This window comes from Lampris incognitus, chromosome 5 (genome assembly GCF_029633865.1).
Source record: "Lampris incognitus isolate fLamInc1 chromosome 5, fLamInc1.hap2, whole genome shotgun sequence".
Taxonomy (NCBI): Eukaryota; Metazoa; Chordata; class Actinopteri; order Lampriformes; family Lampridae; genus Lampris; species Lampris incognitus.
The window spans coordinates 3,516,349-3,526,545 of record NC_079215.1 but is presented as its reverse complement, the minus strand read 5'-3'; the positions used below and the strand labels follow the sequence as shown (position 1 = coordinate 3,526,545).

Sequence of the window (10,197 nt, the reverse complement as noted above, 5' to 3'; positions counted from 1 at the left end):
ATGGTATTGCAAAACCACTAACTCACATCTGTAACTTGTCATTTAAATCTGGTAAATTTTCAAGCACAATGAAAATTGCAAACCTTATAGCATTATATAAAACTGGGGATAGACACCACTTCACAAATTACTGGCCCGTTTCTTTACTTTCCAAATTCTCCAAGATATTGGAAAAACTCTTGACTGGCAGATGAGACAAATTCACTGAGAAGCTGAAATTGCTGACTGGCAGCCAGTATGGACTCAGGAAAAACAGATCAACATCAATGGTGCTAATTGAATTAATAGAACTTACTAAATTGCATAGACACAAAGAAGTATGCAGTAGGAATTTATAGATCTAAAAAAAGGTTTTTATACCATTGATCCCAATAGATTACTTGATAAATTGGAAGGATATGGTATCAAAGAAGTTGTGCTGAACTGGTTGAGAGGCTATTTTAGAAACCGGCAACAATTTGTGAAGCTCAGTGAGCATAAATCCACATGCATGGATATTAATTGTGGAGTCCCTCAGGGGTCAGTATTAGGCCCGAAATTATTTATTCTGTACATAAATGATATATGCAGGGTATCAAAAATATTCCGAGTTTTTTCTATTTGTGGACGACACCAATATTTTCTGTCCTGGGGAGAATTTATAGCAGGTTTTGGAGGTGATCATAACAGAAATGATAAAATTAAAAAGGCGGTTTGACAAACAAATTATAAATTTGGACAAAACAAAGATTAGGTTGTTCGGAAATTGTAAACACTCAAGTACAAATGATGATAGACGATGTTAACATAGTATATGAAAATAAATTTCTAGTTGTGATAATAGACCACAAAATCTGCTGGAAACCTCATATGTGCCAGCAAAGCTGGCAAGGAGTATTGCAGTCCTGGGAAAAACAAGGCACATTCTGGATCATAAAGCATTGTACACACTATATAGTTCACTTGTATTGCCATATCTGAATTACTGTGTTGCGGTATGGTGTAACGCCTACAAAAGCAACCTATATTCATTATGTGTACTGCAAAAAAAAGGATCATAACGATAATTAACTATGTAGGATTTCACAAACACACCAACGATTTTTTTTAAAGTCCCATACCTTTTAAGTTCATGGATCTCGTAGAATTTAACAGGACAAATAATGTATAAAGCAAGAAATAATTTACTGCCGGGTAATATACAAAAAAAAAAGTTCTTCGACAGAGAGGGGGGTTGTTACTTGAGAGGAAAGTTTAAAGAAACTGCTCGTACAACAATTCAATTCAATATACTGTCATTAAAAACAATGTGCAGGCACATGTTAAAAATGAAATACGGGACTATGAAGAGTATGTGTATTTCCATCTGTGGGGTGATTTTGTGGAATGGTTTGGATGTGGAACTTCAGTTCAAAAAGATGTAGGCATAGCGTTGAGGAAGGGCAGTGATAACTGTTTCAAGTTTTATTATTATTGACACTGGTTGATATTTGGGTTGTACCTTTGGGTTGTACATATAATTAGTACAATTGTTTATAAACTATATGATAAAAATTATGAATTAATTGATGAATGGTGAAGGGGTAGGAATAAGTTCATACCTCCTCCTACTCCTTTTTGAACATGTAATATTTAATGTGTTGATGAGAATTTGTTGTTTGTTGTAAAGGTTTATTGTTCATTTTAATATTTTTGTTGTTGTTACATGTTCAAAATAAATCAAAGTGACTTGAGGTGACCTGTGTTTGCGCATGAGCCAATCAATGATTGGTATGATTAAATTCAAAATTACTTTTCTTGCGAACATGTCGCATAGACAAGCAACTAGCATCATTGGAATGCTCAAGTCATGCCGTTTCATTTGATATGCGCTCTACCTCGCTGCAAATACTTGGTGAGCAATTCAACAGAGAATACTTACGTATGCTCTTCATGCATCTCCTCTGAAGATGGCGGTGCACACTCGCGTTTGCTGCGGCCTCACCCAGTACCGATGATGCAGTGTCTTTGTCTATGTCTGCGTCATCGTATGAAGTTTTTATTTTGACCGTTGATTTCGCGTGGCTAGGAGAGCTTGGTCTGCTGTGTCCTGTGGGCTTGAAGAGGAGGCAAGCGGGGCAGGCTAAGCTAACTGTTAGCCCACGGCCCTGCCAAGGAGGAAACACCGAGGTGGTCTGGCTGCGGCCTCGCGGCGACTGTGCAGTGTTTTTGTCTGCGTATGCATTTGCGCCATCGTGTGGAATACGGGAGAGGTGTGTCGGAGGTGTCTGGCTGGAAAGCTGACGGGGGATCGGCTGAGGGAGCCTGGTCTGCTACATCCGATGGGCCCTAGGACCACGGCCCTGCCTGGAGCTGCGCCGGAAGAGGAAACACTGAGGGCGGTCTGACAGGACGCATAAGCGGGGCAGGCTAATCTAACTGCTAGCCCATGCAGACCGGCAGTTCCGAGTCATCCTGGATGGCGTTCATTCTCTGGACAGTGGAGTTTTTGGACTGTGTTGTACTGGGTGGACTGTGTTGTTGGCTGTTTCTGCTTTGTTCTCTCAGTTTTAATTAGTTTTTGGTGGTGTTGTTTCTGGATATGTGTTTTTGTCTTTTGTGTTGCACTGCTGTGGGGCTGGGGGGAAACGGAAGTTCGTTTCTTTTGTGTACGTACTAGTACATAAGATGAAATGACATAAATTGTTGCCGAGTCCTGATTGCTCTTCGCAGCCTATGGGGCATAAGACATCGATAGCGTTCCTCTACCTATCAGTCTTAAGCAACTAGTTGTGCCTCGTCCCATGAGACCCACCTCCAGCAGTTCAGCTTCTACCGTTCTTCATCTTCGGTCGGCCTCGTTTCCTTTTTCCTGGTGGTGTCCATTTGTGGGCCACTTTGGGGATCCGCTCTGGGGGCATTCATAGTCTCCAAGCCATTTTAGACACCTAGGTTTAATTTCTGAGATTACGTTTCGGCATCGAGTATATGGAGTGCCTTACTTTGTCTTATTGGGCCAGAACATATTGCAGATCTTTTGCAGACAAGTCATTGTAGAATGAGCTGACTTTGTTCAAGCCGCATATGGTTATTCGCTAGCACTGAGCAACCAGCTTGCCCAGGGTTTTATACAAGCGATTCTTGGTTTTGAGACTGTAGATGTTGGACTTCCAACTGTTATGGAGTCTTAATCATGTGCTGCAAGCTTTCCCTAGTCTGCGCTGGATATCTTTTTGGGCGCCATTGTCCCAACTAATCAGACTTCCCAGGTACAAAAATTCATCAATGACTTCAAGTGGCTCATTATGTACAGCGATGCGTGTGTGTGTGTGTGTTGGTGCTAATGGGACATCACTTGGGCTTTGGTGGTGTTGATCATGACGCCTGTTTGTTGAGCATACATGGTGAGTCGATCACTTTTTTCTTGCAAATGTTTTACGTTTGTGGAAAGGACAGCAAGATGTTCAAGCTGGCTGGAGAGGGTCCGTTTTTGTTTTTTGCATAATCCAATCGATGACAGGAAGAGAATGGGGGAAAGAATGCCACCTTGGCATACTTCAGATTGTACAGGGAACCCCTTGGAGATGGTATTGCCGAGTATGAAATGCATTTCCAGTGGTCAAAAAACTTCCCCATTAGTGAGACTATCTTATGAGGGATTCCATAAGACCAAGAAGAAGGGATGTGAATTTGGACGCAAATTGCATCCGTTACGGGGTTAAAGTGACAGTGGTTTAGGTTTTGGGGGGCACTGTAAGATGTCACTTTGGGCCCCAAAATGTTCAGAAACGGCCCTGAATGTATGTATCTTAATATAATGCAATTATGTAAAAAAAGCCTAGTCTGCTGCTGTGAATTGTTATTTATCACAAGTCTCGTTGTGGGGGAAAAATGCTACAAACCTAACAAAGTAACATTCTAAACATGGTGTTGTACTTTGGCATCCAAAGAAACTTTTTGTCCTCATCCAATTTCCTTTCATCTTTACAATACACCTCCCTCAACTTTTTGCGACATTTACAAGAACCAAACATCTTCAGCTGAGGTAGAAAGATACTGTGCTAGATCTGTGAATTTTTTAAAAAGGAAAAATAATCTTCCATGTTTGTTTTTGCTATGGCTTCTCAATTTCATTATAATGCGTTACATTTTATAAATTTGCATTATCTTATCTCCATTGAATTATATGTTCATGGCTTCGGATTTTTGAAAGAAATCTGAAAAACAAGTCTAAAAGACAAGCTTTCTTTGCAAGGAAGATCCAGTTGGCTCCCTAGAGAAAATTCTGTTCTTGGCCATGGGATTTCATGAGGTCTTTAAGACAGTTCTTTTCAAAAGTAGAGTTTCTGTAGTAGAACAATAATACAGTTACTGTATTCCTGGATATGCTAGACTTTAGCTACACAATGATAGAATATGGAACATTTGTCTATTGTTATAAAGGTTTTATGCCAACTATTCTCAGTTATCATCCTCCCTAACATTAAAGCAGACTTTCATTTCTGGTCTAGCCAACGTCAAGACCATTTCCAAATGGATTTTCAGGGCCTACTGTATAGCTTACTAGGGATCAGTTTTAAAGGTTTGGACACTCCTCGCTTAGCTCCATGAAAATCCAAGTTGAAACAATCATAATTCCAGCAATTAACCCACCCAAACTTTACACAGTGACAAAAAGGTCACAAGATTTCCATCTTCTTTTTATTTGAGGCCATGTGAGCCCTTTCTTTACGATCTTAGTAACATCAATTTAAACATAGCACAAACTCAAAATATTGCATTACCTAGTAAAAATAAATTACCGAGGAATGTAACATAAACAGTCAAGGAAAAAGTGCAGCAATCATAGTTGCACTATAGGAGACTTGTACTTTGACTCCTTTTAATGCTCTGGGTTACCGATAATTCCAACCCTGCTGTAAGCAAAAATAAAGAAAAAAAAAGCAGTATAAAGGGTTATAATAATCATACGGTAAGATGTGAAGACAACGGAGAAAAGAAAAAAATCAAGTTGGTTCTGTATATTGTGCATGTATCATATCTACTGTGGGAAAGGTGGTGGCATGGGGTAGGGCACCATCGGAGGTGGGGGTGGTTGTTGGCCCTGTTGTGGTGGTTGAGGGGCAAAAGGGAATGGTGGGTGGTTCAGGCCGTTCTGACCAGCCCTCTGAACAGACCCGAACTGCTGAGGGGGGCCCTGAAAGCCTTGATTACCAAAGCCACCCACCTGGTTAGACGGAGCACCGAAATTTCCCTGTCCGTTGCTGTTGCTGTAGTTGTTGCTGCCATAGCTACCACTAGAGCCACCACTATTGCCGCCGTAGCCGCCGTTTTGGCTCTTATTGCCACCAAAGCCTCCCTTGGGCCCGCTGCCATACCCCCTATCGCCATCCCTGTCCCTGTAACTACCGCCAAAGTTATTACTCCTCCCGCCCCCAGAATACCTATCCCGACGGTCGTCCTTGTAGCCACCTCTGCCCCCCCTTCCACGACCTGTAAAAGAAAGGGAGGGAGGAGATTCAGACTAAAGCCACTTTTATATATTGAAAAAGAAATGACCACCCAACAATGTGATAGTAATGTTGAGAAACACAAAGAACAAAGTTACAAAAACTTCAACCTGAAAAAAGTCAAACACACTTGGCCAACAACTCTTATCCACAGTGAACAAAGACCACCATTTTCAATGTTGTGCACCAAAGAAATCCCTTGGTAGCAATACTGACCTGAACACTGATCTTCGTTTCAAAATTTTTAAAAGTGAAATACCCTCCAAACACTTCTAACGTAATTTGCATCCACTAACATAGACACCAATAGTTATTATGGTTGTGTGCATTTATTTTATTATTTTTATTTTATTACTTCATCGATCCCCATGGGGAAATTCTTCCTCTGCATTTAACCCATCCTAGCTGTGTAGCTAGGAGCAGTGGGCAGCTGCCATGCAGCGCCCAGGGACCAACTCCAGTTCGTCTTGCCAAGCCTCGGTTAAGGGCAGAGACAGGAGTATTAACCCTAACATGCATGTCTTTTTGATGGTGGGGGAAACTGGAACACCTGGAGAAAACTCACGCAGACACGGGGAGAACATGCTAACTCCACATAGAAAGGACCTGGGATGACCCCCCCCCCCCAAGGTTGGACAACCCCGGGGTTCGAACCTAGGACCTTCTTGCTGCGAGGCCACAGCACTAACCATAACTGCACACAGCTTTCCTGCCACCACGACACACACGATTTACGTCAACAAATCATTGAAGATATCATGTCCATGAAAAATTTACCTCCTCTGTCCTCTGCCATCTGAATCAGCTTAGGGTTGATGGCCTGGTTTGCCTCTCGGAGTACAGAGATCAGGTCGGCTGCCTGTTTCATGTTGTTGGGGGTGAAGAAGGTGTAGGCTGTGCCTGTTTTTTGGCTGCGGGCAGTGCGTCCAATGCGGTGGATATAATCCTCAGAGGAGTTAGGGTAGTCATAATTGATGACAAATTTCACATCCTCCACATCTGTGAAAGTGTTGCAGTGTGGCAAAACAAAAGGGATGCGGCCACATGGGATTTTGCACACCACAACAGCCAAATCAAAGGGACAATGAGTTAGCAACAGCGGAGCCTAGGGGAAAAAGTGGTCATTAGGTCAGGCTGTGGAGGAAGAGAGTTAAAACATAGCAAAAGAGCATGTACAGAAATAGTCCATAGGACTACTACTGTGGGAAGAGAGAAACGATGCACACTCCAGTAGCTTACCAGAGCCAAAAAAGTGAAATACAACATTCGACCTCCCTCTCGTTACCAAGGGAGGAAAACAAACTGATCTGAAGTCTTACCATAAAGGAGTATGCATTCACTAGTCCTTTCCCAGTGCAGCGAAATCCCCCACAAATTGTCAAGTGATATCCAGGAGCTTCTACGCAGTTGGGCCACTATATGCACTTGGGCCTTGTAATGTGCCAATATAGGACCATCGAGTGGTACATTTCTAGAGGCCCCTTTTTCCCGGTACGCTCAAAAAAAAAAGCTTGACATTAATAGGCCGCACTGCATGTCTTGCCAAGACCAAGTACTAATTTGACAGGGGCCTCAAAAAAAGAAAACAAAAAAAGCCCAAGTATTGAACTCTTGCATTGTGAAACTCACCCCATGCCCCCCGCCCCACAACACTCGTCAAGGCAAGATCTTCCCAGAAGCCGGTGTTCACTTGAGAAAATGTCTCTCGTTGGCAGGTCTCGACATGACTTTAAAACGCAGGCGAGGGAGGAACTTTGGTTTGAGCTGTCTCACTCTCTCCTCTCACTAGATGTCCCCAAAACCCCTTAAACACATGTGCCAGGTCTTACCAATTTCAGCAACAAATGAACAATAGCTTTAACTGCTCTCTCCATTTAAAAAAAACCAGCATCTTGAAGGGGAAAAAACAACAACAACGACGACGACGAAAAGCTTATACAGGCTTGCATACACCCATACTACTTGGTACAGGTTTGGTTTGCTCCAAAGGCAACAATTGTTCCAAATCTCAAACAAGTGACTTGCAATACAGTGCTCTCTAATACAACAGCATGCAAGGCGAAAGTCACAGCATCAAGCATGTCTTTTTTTCTTTTTTCTTTTTTTTTAATAGGTTTGAGTTGGAAACAGCTGGCTTGCTGGATGGCATTTGTCAGGTAAATTCCATGGACAGAGAACAGATGTGTGCGTAATCAAACGACTTATCAAAGACAAAGGCTTAGCCACACCGCCTTTTGAAGATCACTGGCACACAAGAGCTTTCACCTCTCTAGGCCCACTGGGTGGCAAGCCAGTGGTGCACTTCCAATATGTCCTCCTTCTCCCTCTCGAGGCCTGGGACTGTCATGCCTAGCGCCTGCCTCAAAGACTGCACCTTTAGGTGAGAAAAACTCAGAGAATGCATTGAAAAAAGTTAAAGAAAGCAAAAGCACTTTCTTTAAAAAAAGAGTTTGTAACATTGAAAAGAAACCAATTGGGACTAGTCAAAGACATACTGACCAAGGCCACGGGAAGCCACATCGGTAGCAATGAGGATGGGGGCCTTTCCATATTTGAACTCTGAGGAAGAGGAATACAAAATTAGTTTGGAGATGAATATTACTCTAAAACAACTTGCAATATGGTTATACAAAAAATATTTGGCTATACATGTCAACTATTACCATTGAGGACCCAGTCTCTCTCTTGCTGGCTCTTGTCTCCATGAATTCCCATTGCTGGCCAGCTGTAACACACCAAATATGCACATGAAAAACCACCAGTCCATCGTGAGAAAAAAAAAATCTACCTGGTGAAAACATCATTAACTCATAGGAAACTGCAACGAAACCATTCTGCTTTTATTTGGGAAAGGAAGCCAATTCCCCTCTTAAAAATAATTTTAAAAAAAAACAAAACAATAAAAAACAATCAGTTATGATAAGAATTCAGTGTGATCCATACCCATCTCTTCGCATCCTCCTGGTGAGCTCATCGCAGCGCCTCTTTGTTTCCACAAATATGATAGTCTTGTTCTCCTTCTCACTCATGATCTCCTCCAGGAGACGGATCAGTCTTGGCAAGGACAGAGGGAAAAGAGAAGTCTGAGACCAAACTTCACCCACTTGATAATGGCACCTTCAATTATCCAGTTAAATAATACCATTTTCTAATACTTTGCAACCTTAGCAGCACATTAGGTTTATCATGGTGGCAGCTAAATTCCATAAGCCACTTACCACGTCTCCATAATCAAAAACTAGCTGGTGGAACATAGTACAACAAAATGTACAGCATGAATATTCTTTGCTGTAGAGTCAGCCAACTCACTTGTCCTCCTTCTCCATGTCGTTGCAGACATCAACTATCTGTAGGATGTTGTGGTTGGCACTGAGCTGCAGTGCTCCAATGTTGATTTGGACATAGTCTTTGAGGAAGTCCTCAGCCAGCTGGCGAACTTCCTTCGGCCAGGTGGCACTCCACATCAGGGTCTGACGATCTGGCTGAGAGCAGAACAACCCAGAAAAGTTTAGCAACAACCGATTCATTGTTTAACTAAAGTTTAGGGATATTTTTGCAACCTTTAAATACAGTTAAAAAAAAAAAATCTTTCAGCTAGTAAAAATTAGTGTTCTTTAAAAAACAAGGGAACCTTTTTTTCCTTTTTTATTTCTTAAAATGTTAAAAGGCAGTGACGGGGAAACAACGCAGCTGTGTACCCGAATTTGGTCCACTATTTTGCGGATCTGGGGTTCAAATCCCATGTCCAGCATGCGATCAGCTTCATCCAGCACAAGGTATGTGCATCGGCGCAGGTTAGTCTTACCACACTCCAAGAAATCAATAAGTCGACCTGGGGTAGCGATGCAAATCTCAACACCTAAAAAAACCGAACAAAATGGAGACAAACAGAATTAAAGGAAATCTACATTTAACTGACATTGCCAACAAATCACAGAGTTTTAAATTATTACATGGAATCACATTTTCAGTAAATGGCCGATGACAAAAAAACAAAAAAACAATCCATGAAACATAGTACTTAGTTATGTAAGCCCACCTCTCTCCAGGTCTCTGATTTGGGGTCCTTTGGGTGCTCCGCCATAAATGCAGGTGCTCTTGAGGCGAGAGGCCCGGCCGTATTCAGCAGCCACCTGCTGCACTTGCTGGGCCAGTTCACGGGTTGGTGCCAGCACCAGGCACTGAGGGAGGAAACATACACCATTAACAGAGCAACTGAGGTGCAGAGCATGCAAAAAGATGGCATTTTAAGAGTCAAATAAAACAAACAAACAAACATGTCTCAGCCAAGTTGCAATCTTTCATATCAAATAAACTGACAAAGATTATCAAATGAACAACAATCTTATTTGTTGACCGCTTATGTCGGACCTGCCATGGGGTCATTGAACGAGAGACAGTGAGCATCAAATAAGACAGGAATGTATCAATTACAAGAAGTACTTACGATAGGTCCATCTCCATGCTCCAGGAATGGCTGATGTTGGATGTGCACAACTGCAGGCAGCAGGTACTAAAAAGATTTAAAAAAACAAAAACACTGAATTCTTCCTGTAAACATACTTCAACTAAACTAAAGTTGAAAAAGGGTAAAATTGTTCACAACTACATGACCTCTTACCGCGAGTGTTTTTCCTGACCCTGTTTGGGCAATGCCAACCATGTCTTTGCCACTGAGTGCGAGCGGCCACCCCTGAGACTGGATCGGGGTTGGTTCAGACCAGTTCTG

The 10,197-nt window shown here is 42.1% G+C and overlaps 1 protein-coding gene across 1 annotated transcript in view; it reads right to left on the bottom strand.

Moving 5' to 3' along the window:
* Positions 1-4,637: 4,637 nt before the first annotated feature.
* The window catches only part of LOC130112225 (probable ATP-dependent RNA helicase DDX5), a 7,905-nt gene continuing 2,345 nt past the window's right edge, over positions 4,638-10,197 (bottom strand). The window contains exons 4-13 of the mRNA XM_056279500.1: positions 10,090-10,197; positions 9,916-9,981; positions 9,508-9,649; positions 9,167-9,327; positions 8,778-8,950; positions 8,412-8,522; positions 8,132-8,193; positions 7,968-8,027; positions 6,246-6,467; positions 4,638-5,451 (exon numbers count right to left, since the gene is read on the bottom strand). The exon at positions 10,090-10,197 is cut by the window's right edge and continues 26 nt beyond it. Coding sequence (XP_056135475.1) covers positions 5,000-5,451; positions 6,246-6,467; positions 7,968-8,027; positions 8,132-8,193; positions 8,412-8,522; positions 8,778-8,950; positions 9,167-9,327; positions 9,508-9,649; positions 9,916-9,981; positions 10,090-10,197 — 1,557 coding nt within the window. The 3' untranslated portion in view covers positions 4,638-4,999. The remainder of the gene's footprint in view (positions 5,452-6,245; positions 6,468-7,967; positions 8,028-8,131; positions 8,194-8,411; positions 8,523-8,777; positions 8,951-9,166; positions 9,328-9,507; positions 9,650-9,915; positions 9,982-10,089) is intronic.